The sequence below is a fragment of the Aaosphaeria arxii genome, assembly GCF_010015735.1.
Source record: "Aaosphaeria arxii CBS 175.79 unplaced genomic scaffold BU24scaffold_1, whole genome shotgun sequence".
Taxonomy (NCBI): domain Eukaryota; kingdom Fungi; phylum Ascomycota; class Dothideomycetes; order Pleosporales; genus Aaosphaeria; species Aaosphaeria arxii.
The window spans coordinates 791038-806597 of NW_022983474.1; the positions used below are offsets into that span (position 1 = coordinate 791038).

General features: G+C 49.3%; 3 protein-coding genes across 3 annotated transcripts; 2 read left to right on the forward strand and 1 right to left on the reverse strand.

Annotated features, from left to right (window-relative positions):
* Window positions 1-766: 766 nt before the first annotated feature.
* BU24DRAFT_456693 (acetyl-CoA synthetase-like protein) lies at window positions 767-2734 on the forward strand (the record flags this gene model as incomplete). Its single annotated transcript, XM_033531466.1, has 3 exons — window positions 767-940; window positions 1085-2357; window positions 2424-2734. 3 exons carry the CDS (start codon window positions 767-769, stop codon window positions 2732-2734), a joined length of 1758 nt encoding a protein of 585 aa, XP_033388978.1.
* Window positions 2735-3175: 441 nt separating this feature from the next.
* On the reverse strand, window positions 3176-5354 carry BU24DRAFT_4959 (uncharacterized protein). The gene has a single exon (XM_033534162.1). The coding sequence runs from the start codon at window positions 5305-5307 to the stop codon at window positions 3616-3618; it is 1692 nt and encodes a 563-aa protein (XP_033388979.1). The 5' UTR covers window positions 5308-5354; the 3' UTR covers window positions 3176-3615.
* Window positions 5355-7965: 2611 nt separating this feature from the next.
* On the forward strand, window positions 7966-14982 carry BU24DRAFT_361156 (uncharacterized protein). Its single transcript, XM_033524135.1, has 4 exons — window positions 7966-8441; window positions 8524-8550; window positions 8687-14146; window positions 14199-14982. Exons 1-4 carry the CDS (start codon window positions 8437-8439, stop codon window positions 14512-14514), a joined length of 5808 nt encoding a protein of 1935 aa, XP_033388980.1. The 5' UTR covers window positions 7966-8436; the 3' UTR covers window positions 14515-14982.
* The last annotated feature ends 578 nt before the right edge of the window (window positions 14983-15560 follow it).

Here is a 15560-nt window from a genome sequence, read left to right on the forward strand (position 1 = left end):
CTCTTCAGGTTCGGGCAAACGTCTCTGATATTCTCTTTTTAACGGCTAGAAGAAATGAAAAAAACTCAGAGCTTGCATGGTCTTTGGTATGTAATGTCGTGATGGCGTTATAGTCTTGTCGATTTTTAGAAATTCCAAGTGGACTTTTCCCATTCCACAACCTAACGTCTTTTTGTGTCGCCGTATGGTGGTTACCCTGTCGTCATTTTCTCTGCCTTCATCACGTGTGTCTGCCATTCACCCTTCCAACAGTCTTGTGTTCCCCTAATCATCATCATCACCATCATCATATTATCCTCACCATCATCTCACCAGAGGGGATTTATTCGTGAGGATGTCGGGGGGAGCCCCATCACCCTCCGACATCCTTCCCTCTCCCCTTGGCCAATCCCGCTTGACCTCGGCTTTTCGTCATCGCTCTCCCCGCCCGCCCCTACATCCGCCAGACCTATCTCTCTCTACCCCAGGTTTTCGTTCTTGTTTCAACAACACGAACTCTTCCGTCTGTACAATTCGCATTTCTCCTGTACCAAATATTTGATTTCCTATTTTCCGCTTCTCTAAGTCGGTAGACTGTTTATTGATCGTTCATTACCTAGAAGGGTATCTATATTCCATCATATCCAAATCCCAGCATTGATTGACTTGGACTCGAACCATTGCACATCCCCCACAAATAGCTCCCCCGAGCTTTTGTCGTCACAGAGGATTGATTGAATCCATTACATCGCGATTGTTCTCCCCTTCCCCGGCAGTTCGACGAAAGATGTCTCCACTAGATCGTCTCCAGAAGCTCGCGTCGCATTTCACGTCGGCCTCGCCCGTGCCAGGCGATCCAGTCGTGCAGGAGGGCGACAGCCATGAATACCACCACAGACATAATTTCCATACGTTGAGCCCCACGAGCTTTCTGCCACGTGCTGCGGCAATTGAACCTGAGGTATGTGAGCTGACGGTCGCAATGGCTTTCACTTTCTTTCCATCCGGTATCCAGAGCAAATATGTGAAGGATTGCGGCGCATTGGCGTGGAACACTGTCACGAATGTTCACAATTGTGCATCTCACTGACTGGAATCTGTGCAGGCTACTGCGATATACCACGTAACCGCGAACAACAAAATCCTCCGCCGCTCGTACCAAGAGACTGCCGACCGCGCGCGCGGACTTGCATACTTCCTGCGCAAGCACGGCTACAAGCGCGTCGGCATACTCAGCACCAATACGCCCGCGTTCCTCGAGTCCATCTTCGGCATCGCCGCCGCGGGCGCCGTGTCCGTCGCCGTGAACTATCGTCTCAAGACGGACGACATCTCGTATATCTTCCAGCACTCCGAGGTCGATCTCATCATCGCGGATTTCGAGTTCGAGAACCTGTTGGGGGCGTATAAAGAGGCGAGGCCGAATGTTCCCGTACTCGTTGATATGGATACCGATGCGACGGAGGGGCAATTGTCGGGACCGTTCGACGATGCGGTGTTGGAGGGGTTGACGTATGATAGAGAGACGGGCGGGAAGGCGTGGGCAGGCTTGGAGGCGCAAGCGAAGAATGAAGAAGACGTAATTGCGCTCGCGTACACGAGCGGCACGACCGCGAGGCCAAAAGGTGTCGAGTATACCCATCGAGGATGCTATCTTGCGGCTGTCGGTAACGTGATCGAGTCTGGGCTCAACTACCACACCGGACGGTGCGGTTATCTCTGGACGCTCCCCATGTTCCATGCCACGGGCTGGACGTTTCCTTGGGCTGTCACGGCCGTCCGTGGCACGCACTACTGTTTGCGAAAGATCGATTATCCCGAGATCTGGAGGCTGTTGAAGGAGGAGAACATTACCCACTTCAATGCAGCACCGACGGTGAACACCTTATTGTGTGCTGCGAAGGAGGCAGAGAAGCTCGATAGACCTGTCCGCGTCACCGTCGCTGCTAGCCCACCAACCGCACATCTCTTCGAACAGATGACGAATCTCAATCTGCATCCCGTTCACGTATACGGATTGACGGAGACGTACGGCCCCATCACGAAGGGATACCACATGCCTGAATGGGAAGAAGTTCCAGTGAAGGAGAAGTACGCAAAGATGGCCAGGCAAGGTCATGGTTTCGTGATGTCATTACCTGCTAGAGTTATCAAAACTGAACAACCCGAGGGCGTCTTGATAGATGTGAAGCGTGACGGCCAGGAGATTGGTGAAATCGTTTTCGAGGGCAATATCTGTGCGAAGGGATACTACAAAGACGCCGAGGCGACGCGGAAATTATGGGCTGGCGGTGTGAATCACTCTGGTGATCTTGCTGTTTGGCATCCCGATGGTGCTATCCAGATCCTGGATCGTGCAAAGGATATCATTATTTCCGGTGAGTTATTTTGAGAACCCTTTGTTTGATATATCAGATGCAGGCTGCTAACAGTGAACGATGCAGGCGGCGAAAACATCTCTAGCGTCGCACTAGAGGGCATGCTTGCGACCCATCCCTCCATCCTCGAAGTCGGGGTCGTCGCCGTTCCCGACTCGCACTGGGGCGAGCGACCGAAAGCCTTCATCACGATCAAAGGAGGCGAGTCTGTGAAGGGCGAGGATGTCATCGAGTGGGCGAAGCACAAGAGCGATATCAGCAAGTTCATGGTGCCGAGAGAGGTCGAGGTCGTCGAGGAGCTTCCTAAGACGAGCACTGGAAAGCTAAAGAAGAATGTATTGCGGGAATGGGCGAAGGGAAAGCGGGATGCAAAGTAATGTGATCATGATCCATACGCGCTGGATCTGATCCCTAGCCCGGGAAGCACGTTTTTCGCATCGTACGTGTGTAATCACAACATGTATCAGTGTAAATACCTACCTAATGTAGATATTGGTAGAACAAATATGCCCAATTCACCTGTCAAGTTCTTGTGTGAGATAAAGCATGGGCTCGGTTATCTTCTCTGGTTTACAGTCTGATAAGACGATGCTTGTTTTTGACTATAGCGGGCGTGTTATCGTTTTCAGATCGAACATGTTTGACCATTGGAATCCTGGAATTTTCGATTGATGCAACGTAAGGCTAGCCACCTGCTAGCTCCATGCGTCCTCTGTACCTAAAGTATCTATTTTTAAGAGTATACTGTAGTCAGTAAACAGTCTCAAATCCTCGCAATAAAACCTCGTAAAGGCACTGTTGTGGGTATACATTACTAGCCATGGGCCGGCCTCATGTGTCAACTCTCTATAGCAAATAGGAGCATACAGCACAGTAACGACTATGATTGTGGTATATCCACACTTAGCAATATTCGAGTAATCACCCTCCATTCAATGTTGACGAGTATCTTATTATCATGAAAAGCTCGAACTCTGTCCTTGGAAACCCTTTCAGACCATTAAAAGGGTCCATTGACGTGAACAGGCCATCATAGGAAGGAAAACCCACATTCACTTTAAGTGCCCCCATGCGGAGAACATCCTTATAAGTGAAAGAACAGTGGATGGGTTAGCTGTTTCGGAACAGGTATGGTGCAGGATCCATCGGCCTCTGGATGACACACTTTCAATGTCCATAGCTAGGACATTTGACACGCGTAAGAGTATGTGCGGGTCATACTTTCTGTCCTGGAGACAGGAAAAAGTCTTGATATCCCTTAGACTTTCATACCCAAGGTTGTGATAGAAAGCTTTTGCGATTGCTTCACGATGAGAAGTATACCAAGCAATATGCCTTTTGTGCACACTTGAGCTTGATCTGGCGTAAAATACCTAGAGGATGTATTCCCGATCCTGGGGAGGGTATCCTTTAAATAGGACTGACTGTGTGGTTCCATTCGTAGCTGACCTAGATCCTCAGGCGTAAGTGGCGCGAGTAGCTTTGGCGTCGGTGTCGGTTTGTGCGAGTGCACCCCTTTGTCCTCAACGTCACACATAGAGAAATATCTCCCAAAGGGCGTTGCATTCTTGACGACCTTGCAATTGCGATTTATTACAGTCGTTTGACCTTTGTTCTCTGGTGCTTTATATAACCAGTAAAAAAGCTCTCTCTGATGCAAAGATCGAGATCCAGGAATACTGGAGATTGATATCAGCCACTCTGCCATTTGTGGCTTCGACCTTGGTTGTCTATCCCAGATTGCATTGTGGTAGATGCACAGCGATTGCGGATGCCCACGTTCACTTATGTATTCTGCGAGAGTTGCATAGACTGGCGTATGCACAAACTTTATTTCAGGCGGACATTCTATTGCTAGACCTTTTTTTTTAGTTGAGACTTTCGTTTTTGGCGGATCTTTCTTTTTGGTTGGATCTTTCTTTTTGGTTGGCTCTTTCTTTTTGGTTGGATCTTTCTTTAACGACGAAAATCTCTTATCAGAAAACGACACATCCTCTGTTTTCGACAGATCCTTCATTGAAAATACCATTTCAACAGGTGCGGCAAGCTGGCGATTTTCCACAATTGGTTGCCGCAAAACTTCTATTTCTGCCATTGCCTCATAAGGCGCAGCTTCTGGGAGATCTTTCATGAGTTCGCGGGGTAGAGCTTTCATGATTGGTAAAGCTTTTGTTTTGGGCGCTCTACAAGCTTTCGTGTTAAGCATAGTAGTTGGATACGCCTTAACAGATACATGCGCAGTCAGGAAAGAGGTAATAGTCTTATCCTCTGCTGGTGATACGCCCATCTTCAGTGCCTGGTCAAAGATATGAGGAATGGCAAAATTGACCAACATAACCCGATGTCTTATTCCACAAAGTGGAGATTCGTATGCTACTATGTCATCTGGCTTTGTAGACATAAAGACGTTGTGTATGGCATATACTCCGCAATCGTAGTGACTTGATTGTTGTTCGCTTGTGATTTTTGAAACCTTCCACTTGAATATCGGTATAGTCCATTCTGATCCGTGGACCTGTCGTAAGGCGCGTAGAATGTCGTAACAAATGTCTTCCAATACAAAAGGCGCAAAGTTCTCCATAGAATCATTCAAGCTTGCAGATAGCTTCTTCCTGTCGAGGGCTATTACAGCCCAATGTAAGTTGAGTAGGTTTGTCGCCATTACAATCTTAGTGACCTTTCTGTCCATAAGAAATAGAAATGATTGACGCATCCAATCTGCAAAGGTAGTTCCAACTCTTGGTGAATATAGGATTGAATAGGTATCTGAGGCAAAGAAGATACCAATGTTCTTGTCTAATGCATGCTTGGTACATGTTGCATCAATCGCGAAATCCAGAATCCCGATACTTAGCCATGATCTATGTGAAAGCGATAGCAAGTCTCCATATGTTAAGACATGTGATCTTGCTTGAGCGGAAATTCGGAAAGTGTCTGATGTGCTGCTCATTTGGCTCAGGTAGTAGAGAGCCTGTCGTAATTGAGCACATAAGACAGTTTTTACGTGTATGACACAAAGAATTTTCTCTTTATGAGCCTGGAGATTTGGGAACAAGTTCCGCGCAGGTGCAGCAGGCGCAGGCGTATCATCACCAATCTGAATCGGATCATGGGATCCTCCTGTCCCGATACGATTCTTGCCGTTGCCTTTCTCATTGGTCTGTGGAGATGTAGTGTGTGATGATGGAGACGTTCATTCCGTTTGGGTGGCATTGGACTGAGTGCTTGGGACCCATTGCCATAGCGACTAGATGTAGTGACTACCGGCTGCTACCACCTCTTGAATTCACCGCAATTGCATTGACAGATATGTTCAACCGCAGAGCCGTGATTTGGCTCGTCTATTCGCTTCTTCTTCTTCTTTACTGGTTCTGACAGGGCAGGCTCCTTCTCGGGTTGACCCTTGTCATTCTGAAGTGGCTATATAAGAGCGCACTGTGGCCAATTGACCGTCTTAACGTCTCGCAAACGTACGATTAGTATCAGAGCATACTGTAGCCAATTAACAGCCTTGAAACGCGGATGTACGGTTGTGAGCATAAAATCCTAGCCATGGGCAAGCACGAAGTGCCAACCCTCTATATAAACAGGATTAATTAGCTCCCGCGGTGGTAATAGCTTCTATTGGGGTGTTGTGATAGATTTGATACAGATCTGCTCGTGTCGGAAGGAAGATACTCGCTAGGAGGTGGTGTTGTTGGTTTCAGGTCGATCGTATGTCATGATTATCTTAGGTAGTTTACCTCCAGACAAATCTTCACGGAGCATAGTACATCAGACCTGACTAAGTGCGCAATCGTGAACAGTGGATATTAGTCGTAGACTAGTAGCAGGTGAACACTTTCCCGCCGAGTGCTTGTAGTAGGAATAAAGGATGTCATGCGGATCGGAGATTTTCGGACGATCCATGGGTGTTAACAACCTCGTCGTATCTTAATAATTATTGATTTTGATTGAAGTAGACTGTAGTAGCGTTGTGTCCCCAAGGACGGCACTATGCATAACAAGTGGGGCCGGCCCATACGCTTGCGTGCGCGGTTCGATACTGGTGAATTGTGAATTTTCCGATAGATCTCTACAGATAGAGAACGATCGTGAAAAGCTTTTCGTTTTTTCAGAGAGGGTTGATAGCAATGGTAAGTTTTGTCATTAGCTGAACCGCTTTGTGCTTGTGTGTGTACGCCATGCGACAGGCAGCAGGCGTTCAAGAAAGAGGCAGGGCAAGGCCCAAGCAGACACGGCAGGCAACGTCAGACAGGAGCCTGCGCAAAGCAGGAGGTGCATTACGCTAAGCCGCAACGTCGATCAACGGTGATCTCTTGTGCTTGTCAAGCGAGGCGCGAGGGTTTTGTGCTGCGCTGCATGTGGTGGATCTGCGCATTGCTGCTCAGAAAAGGGTTTAATGATCATTCTTTGGCAACGAACACCTCTGGCGAAGACTTTATTCCTTTGGCAACACGTAGTTCTTTCCCCCCTTCACTGATGGTTAGGTGCTGTACCACGCCCAGCGTATTTGCAGTGCTGCAGCCAGCCGGCGAAGGCTTCTCGCATGTTCAGCCTTGTTGAACACAAGCGAAGTTTGACTGAATGATTGGCTAGAAGTGTGCGGAGTACAGCTGGCAGATTCGACAGGTGTCCTATGAAGATGCATGCAGGCCGTACACAGTAGGTTACTCAAGTCTGAACGAGAAGTGTCGACTGGCATGCGATGCTTACTAGATCCGATAATGTATGCATTCACAAAACAACGACAAAATGAACATGTTACACCGTATTGAGTGTATGCTCTGTAAAGGTAAACCACGAAATGTCAGATCTAGTACGGAGTAATGATGATGAATGATGAACCGAATCTCTAAAGCTGAGATGAGATGCGATGCGATGCGATGCCGTGGCTGGAAGGCTGACGAGGTAGCCTGGGAGCGACCGGCAAGAAGATTTTCCTGAATACAAAGCAAATGAGGCAGTCGGGCCATATCGGGATTAGCTTGACCAGACGAGGCGCGAACGAGCAGAGAACGGAAGAGACAGATATGTACTCCGTCGACTCGACGAGATAACAGGCCAAGCAAGAGGCGGGGTGTGATATTATTATTATTGTTAACTTTATCATTATCATTATGTGAGAGATGTGTGGGAAGGTATGAGTACTGTGTACATGTGTTGTACGGAGTGAGAGGGAGAATGGGAAGAAAGCAACAAGAAGTTGGGAAGCGCGACGGGACCACGGTCAGCTCTTTCATCCTGCGCTTCTCTCCTGCCACCAGCCAATCGCTGCCCGTAGCCCGTCTACCCCGGAGGACACAGGGGGAAAGAGCGTGGGAAGTACCTGCCATGCGACAGCAGAACACACCTCATTACACGTCCAAGAATAACATAGTTAGGCAATAGATATCGCGGAAATGAAACAAAGTTCACAAACGAGTAGTATTATTCTATTGATGGTTTTGGACTCTCGAGGTTGAATGATGAAGATGATGATGGGGAAGACTTTTCTGCTCAAAAGGGTGATGAAACGGGCCCGTGCTGCGCGCCAAGGACTTTTTAACACACCCGTGGACGGGCTGGCTACATAAGAAGGTAGAAGTAAAACTCGCTCGCCTCCCACCAAAAAACGGATTCACCCACCCACCCCTTCAATCGACCAGCGGCAGAACAGGGATCACACCCATCATCACACAGCACAGCACACAGCACAGCACAACACAACACGCTGCACCTCGTCCCCATTTCGGGCACGTGACCTTATTCATTCACCCTCACCTATCCACCATTATTGAATGAACCGTCACTACTCTAGTCGACTAGGCATCAACCATCACATCCACACAGAAAGGAAGGTGTCGTCGCATCATCACAAAATTAATTGATTGATTGATTATCACCATTATCATCATATCATCGTCGCCCATCTCTTTCTCGCCTGTCTCATACTCTATAACGAATGATTGAATTCATTGTTCCCACGCCCTACTGATGGCTGTGCCTCCCATCCACCCAACTGCCCTCCTTTAATTTATAATAACCGTAACCCGGTCGGCACCAAACTAAGCCGACCCATCATCAACCCATCACAATCATGAGGTACGTACATCTTCCGCCTGCTGCATGCACGTGTGCATGTATGCATCTTCCAATTCTATTATTTTACTAACCACTCTCACAGTGCCACAAGATTGGATCGCCTCGTGACGTAAGTCTACAGTTCTCCGTCCCCGGAAATCTTCTCAATTTCCCTGTATTGCACGGCGCGCAGCGCATCATTGTTTTACACCCATTCACTACCTTCTATTAATGTCCCTCATGTTTCTTCGCTGACATTTGCCAAGCCTCCTCGAGACCGGCAGCACCGCATTGATTCGCAACACGGCTGCAGACCAACTCGCGGATGTCCAAAAGCAACATCCTGATGAGCTATTCAATCTACTAACCCGCGTCATTCCCTATCTTCGGTCCAAGAGCTGGGATACTCGTGTCGCTGCCGCCAAAGCTGTGGGCGGCATCGTCGGTAATGCCGAAAAGTTTGATCCCAATGCCGAAGACGAGCCCATCAAGCCAGAGGCGAAATCCGAAGCGAACGGCCATGTCAAATCGGAGGATGAGACAAACGGTTCAGCCGTGAAGAAAGAGGAGAATGGGGATGAAACCCTGACATCAAACGAGAATCAGCTCGAGCTCTCTGCCCTCGATCTGCCCTCGATCTTGAAATTCGGTAAAACATTGCTGGGTAGCGCCGGTAGAGAGTACGACTACAAGATGGCCGCTATGGACCCCGCAGATCGCCTCAAGCACCAGAAAAAGACACTTACTGCCCGACTTGGCCTGGGCGGTGAGTATATCGAAGAGGAGCTCGTCAACGAGAATGACATTACTGCACAAACTCCAGGACCAAAAACACCTGCAACGCATCGCATCGACACCAACGTTGCCCGTACTGATAGCGTTCCATCTGCTGTTGCATCATCGCCACCTCCAGGTGCCACACCTACGGGTGGCGAGCAGTCGGGCCTCAGCAAGCGACAGCTGAACATGCTTAAGAGGAAGGCGAAGAAAGATCTGCATAATAAGGCTAACAAAGTCCAAATCGTTGACCTTGGCCCTCGTCGTCAAAACTCTCAAAATGAGCAACCGCAGACTCCATCAAATTCATCACAACCACATGCCATCAAACAGGAAAGCAAGCAGGAGAATGGCGAGGAGGGCGACGGGGTTGGGGACTACTTTTCACTCGATCGCAAGGGAGGTGACGATGATTCTAAGTTTGTCAAGGAGTTCAAGGGCGCGCCGATACCAGACAAATCGTCATTCCAGACAGAATCGGAGGAGGAGGGCCTCGAGTGGCCATACGAGAGGGTGACCGAATTCCTGACTGTGGAACTGTTCGATCCCTCATGGGAAGTTCGTCATGGTGCCGCCATGGGTCTTCGTGAAATCCTCCGCGTTCATGGCGGTGGCGCTGGAAGAGTGAAAAGCAAAACGCGCTCCCAGAATGATTTGTCCAACCAGAAGTGGCTCAATGATATTGCATGCCGAATTTGCTGCGTCTTTATGCTCGATCGTTTTGCCGACTACACATCTGACAATGCAGTAGCGCCAATACGTGAAACAGCAGGCCAAGCACTGGGAGCCCTGTTACAGCATCTTTCGCGAGAGAATGTCATCGCCACCTTTCATGTCCTCCACCGTCTCATCTTCCAGCCAGGAAGCGAGGACATGGCCATTTGGCAAGTCTGCCAGGGCGGTATGATAGGTCTTCGCTACCTTGTCGCGGTACGGAACGATCTGCTCCTAGATGATGCCGACTTAATGGATGGCGTTTTAGCGGCAGTCATCAAGGGCCTCTCCGATTATGACGACGACGTCCGGGCAATCAGCGCAGCTACTCTGATTCCTGTCGCCAAGGAATTTGTTGAAATGCGACCTAATACTCTGGAGAATCTCATCAACCAAGTATGGTCGTGTCTTTCGAATCTGCAAGACGACTTGAGTGCCAGTACTGGTTTCATCATGGACCTGCTCGCCAAACTTTGTAGTTTCCCCGAGGTCCTCAAAGCCATGCAAGCCAATGCCCGTCATGACCCATCGCAGTCGTTTCACGAATTAGTACCAAGGCTCTTCCCTTTCCTACGTCACACTATTACCAGTGTTCGCGCTGCAGTACTAAGAGCTTTGACGACTTTCCTCAACATCCAGGACTCTGGCTCTGATGGGTGGATCGACAGCAAAGCCTTGCAGTTGATTTTCCAGAACATTCTCCTTGAACGGAATGAGGGAGTATTGAAGCTGTCGATGCAATTATGGACTGCCGTTATCGATACCCTTGTTGATGGTGAAAATCAATTGCCTACGCACCTCACACCAATTCTAGGTTCAATAATTCCTTTAACGCTCACTCCCATTGGTGTTCCTCGCCATCCAATCGCTATGGACCCCTCTCTCCTCATCCGCCCATCCGGACAAGCAATGGGCTTACCACCTAGCATGCAACAGAGTCGAAGATCCACACCACCTGGTTCGACCGGCGAACCGAATGCGAAGAAGAGAAAGAAGTCGCGAATGGGCAAGGAGGAGTCCACCCCGACACCTTCCACGCCATCTCATAATGTGGATGGCCACATGATCACGGGTGATCTAGAACTCGTTGGTGCTGAAGTCATGGTTCGTTCCAGGATATTTGCTGCTCAAGCTCTTGGAAAAGCCATGGCCGTCTGGCCTGAGCAATCACGCCTAGAGACCTTCAAGTCCAAACTACTCCCTCCACTGTCGTCAACCAATTCTACTACCCAGTTGACGGCAGCCATGGTCATTGAAGAGTTCGGTAAGCTACTGGCCAGCAAGGACGCACTCTCTAGCTCCTTTGCTGAAGCCCTTGTTCCGGTTGTGGAAGGAGAGAGGCCGACCGCGTATGAAGACCTGGTTCCCAAGCTTCTCGTCGTCCGCACACGTTGCACAGTGTTGTTGAACATCTTCCGCGATGCAGGTGTTACAAGTCTCCCGCAGATTGCTGTGGTTGTGCAAGGTGATCCTTCTGCGAGCCAGTATGCATTCTCTACTGCAGATGCTGATAAGATCATCGACGTTCAATTTGAGAAAATGAAGAAAGCTATGAATCCTGCCAATCGCTTGCTTTTTATAAATCAATTAGAAGCAGCGAAGCAGGAAGTAGAGACTACACTCCAGGAGGCCAAGGACATCAAGGAAGAGCGCGACATCAGAATCAAGGCGGCTGCTGCAGGCGCCTTGGTTGCACTTAACTCTCCACCCAAGAAGCCCGCGTTGACTATCAAAGCAATGATGGACAGTGTGAAGAAGGAGGAGAATGTAGACCTGCAAAGACGTTCAGCTGCTGCTGTCGCCGGACTTATTTTCCACCTCGTCAATGCTAAGAAGCCAGTCGTTGTAAACAAGGTCGTAGGAAATCTGGTTAAGTTCTACTGCATGGAAACTGCAGAAACGCCAGAATTCCACGGCCATGCACATATCGAAACCGGCATTCTCACTTTGAAGAAAGATGAGGACATCCGCGATCATCCGGATGCTGCTAAGTTTGCAGAAGAATCCAAGGCTGCCCGTATTACACGTCGGGGTGCGCGTGAAGCCCTAGAGCAAGTTGCTGAGAAGTTTGGGAGCGAAGTATTCGAAAAGGTGCCAATTTTGAAAGATCTGATCGAATCTCCCATCAAACGTGCCTTCACCGAAGATACACTCCCCGCCGAGATTGCCGCTGAAGATGGCGTCTTCGGCCAGGAAGTCGTCGACGGTCTGTCGACACTACGAGCCCTCGTCGGTAAATTTCATCCCGATGTTCGCGGCTTCGTCAAGGACCTTTTACCGCTCATCGCCAAAGCTCTACAATCTAAACTCTACGTTCTACGCTATGCGGCTGCTAAGTGCTTTGCCACAATCTGTAGCGTCATGTCTGTTGAAGGCATCACCATGCTTGTAGAGAATGTCCTTCCAGGAATCAACAACGCCGGCAACGTGCACAGCCGCCAAGGTGCGATCGAATGCATTTATCATCTGATCCACGTCATGGAGGACGCCATCCTTCCCTATGTCATCTTCCTCATTACCCCAGTTTTGGGAAGGATGAGTGATTCTGACAATGATGTCCGACTCTTAGCCACCACTAGCTTCGCAACCTTAGTCAAGCTTGTTCCTCTTGAGGCCGGTATTCCCGACCCACCTGGTCTACCCGAAAGCCTCTTGAAGGGTCGAGACCGAGAACGCAAATTCGTTGCGCAGATGCTCGATGCTAAGAAGGTTGAGCCCTTCGAAATCCCTGTCGGGATCAAGGCGACTCTGCGATCATACCAGCAAGATGGTGTCAACTGGCTTGCGTTCCTCAATCGTTACAACCTTCATGGCATTCTTTGTGACGACATGGGCCTCGGAAAGACCTTGCAAACCCTTTGCATGGTGGCCAGTGACCATCATCTCCGCGCAGAGGAATTTGCGAAGACCCAGGATCCAAATTTCCGCCGCCTACCTTCTCTCATTGTCTGCCCTCCAACGCTCTCGGGCCATTGGCAGCAGGAGATTCGACAATATGCTCCGTTCCTACGTTCAGTCGCATATGTTGGATCACCTTCCGTCCGCCAACAGTACAGATCGCAATTGAATGATGTCGACATTGTCATCACATCTTATGACATTTGCCGTAACGATAATGACATCTTGAAGCCATTTGCGTGGAATTACTGTGTTCTTGATGAAGGCCACCTTATCAAGAACTCAAAGTCCAAGACCAGTCAAAGTGTCAAGAACTTCCAGTCCAACCATCGTTTGATTCTTTCTGGTACTCCTATTCAGAACAACGTGCTCGAGCTTTGGTCTCTCTTTGACTTCCTTATGCCAGGCTTTTTGGGTTCAGAGAAAGTCTTCCAAGAGCGCTTTGCTAAGCCTATCGCGGCGTCTCGCTTCGCCAAATCGTCGTCCAAGGAACAAGAGAAGGGTGCGCTTGCAATCGAAGCGCTCCACAAGCAAGTCTTGCCTTTCTTGCTTCGCAGACTCAAAGAAGAGGTCCTCGATGACCTACCTCCAAAGATCCTGCAGAATTACTACTGTGATCTTTCAGACCTCCAGAGGAAGCTGTTCGAAGACTTTACCAAGAAGGAAGGTAAAGAGATACAGAACAAAGCCGGCGCTGCGGACCGTGAGAGTAAGCAGCATATTTTCCAGGCCCTGCAGTACATGAAGAAGCTCTGCAATTCTCCGGCAATGGTCATAAAGCCAACGCACAAGCAATATGACGCGACCCAACACTACCTAAAACAACACAACACATCCCTTGAAGACATCGCCCACGCTCCTAAGCTCGGGGCTCTGAAAGACTTGCTGGTTGACTGCGGCATAGGCGCTGCCGATGTCGAGAAAGACAAGAGTGCAAACTCAAACGGCGATTTGCCCGAAGCAGTGTCCCAGCATCGCGCTCTTGTATTCTGTCAAATGAAGGAAATGCTAGACTTGGTGCAGACCAACGTTCTGCAGAAGATGTTGCCTTCTGTGCAGTACATGCGCCTTGATGGCTCTGTGGATGCCACCAAACGCCAGGACATCGTCAACAAGTTCAACTCTGATCCATCCTACGATGTCCTCCTGCTGACAACTTCTGTCGGTGGATTGGGTCTTAATTTGACCGGAGCCGATACCGTCATTTTTGTCGAGCATGATTGGAATCCTCAAAAGGATATTCAGGCCATGGACCGCGCGCATCGCATTGGTCAGAAGAAGGTTGTCAACGTCTACCGCATCGTCACCCGCGGTACCCTCGAAGAGAAGATTCTTAAGTAAGTTCAGCTATTTCACTCCCCTTTGAGTACGATACTAAAAAGTTCGCAGTCTTCAACGATTCAAGATCGACGTTGCTTCTACTGTTGTCAATCAACAGAACGCAGGTCTAGGTTCTATGCAAACAGACCAGATTCTCGACCTCTTCAATGTATCGGCCGACTCTGCTGATCCTGCAGCTTTGCCTCCCCCACCATCGAACGACAATGGAACGGGCATTGACGAAAATGACGCTGTTGATGCTACCGGTGCTGTGCGTGAAAAGGGACAGAAGGGCTTCCTCGACGAACTGGGTGAGCTCTGGGATGAGAGACAATACGAAGAAGAATTTGACCTGGAAGGTTTCTTGGGCAAGATGAAGAAATGAGCCCCTGGGGTTGGATGAGGTCTATGTAAGATGGTGCTTGACACTGGGGGAGGGGAGGGAAGCTCCCGACCTCGTTTGATTCCAATACATAATAGGGTGGCACAATTACTGCTGCAAGTGCGCGGCAAGGCGTTTCTTGGTTGATCTATGGAAGGCATTTGCATACTTCCTCATGCATGCGCAAGTCATGGCGATGGTCTAGTTCAAGGTTCCCACAGTCACCGTGGGGGTTACCCTGGGTCCTATAGCCATATTTTGAGCAGCTTGACATTTGCTTTACTTAGCACGGCGTTGGATGGACCGTCCACCTTCGACTCGATCATTGGTTTGTGTAGGGGGGAAGTCCCCTCACCAAAGTCTTTGACATGTATAGGTAGTTGAGTAGGATTAGGTGCGATAACCATACTTTTTCCCAGTGACCTTCGTAATAACGAACGAAGGCTGGCTTGGACACCACTCGATAGAAACAGTTTTCCTAGTATCTGCTTTGTGCTACACCTAGGCCTCAATTTGGTCTTGCCATCTCCCTGCATTACACATTCCACTGCCTCTCTCTTCCCTATCACACGTCCGATCGTAGTGCGTTCTTAAAGCTGTGAGACCCCAAGAGCGAGCGCCTCCATCGATGTCCTGCCCAAACCACCTCTCCCCACACGCTGCATCAAACCCATCCTGAGCTCCCCTTCCGTGTACCATGGCCACCTCGCACGCTCTCCAACGTGATCATGCCATCCACCGTATCACGCTCAGAGAAATCATCGCCAAGGCTCATATAAATGGCCTTACACCCAGCTAAATGCCAAAACGTACCTTCAGTCAGTACCAACCCGCCCCATCGCATGGAAATCTCCGATACGTGTGAATTTTCAGTCGAAATTCGACGCGTTCATCCTTACCCGCTTCCGTCATGCGGCGTGTGATAACGGGGGGATATGGTCGAAATTTCCGTGCCGTACGCAGTACGGTCGCATACACGCCAGTGCACTAGACACCTTATGCCTTAACATCCCCAATTTTTCACTTTTTTATTTTTCAAAATTAGTTTC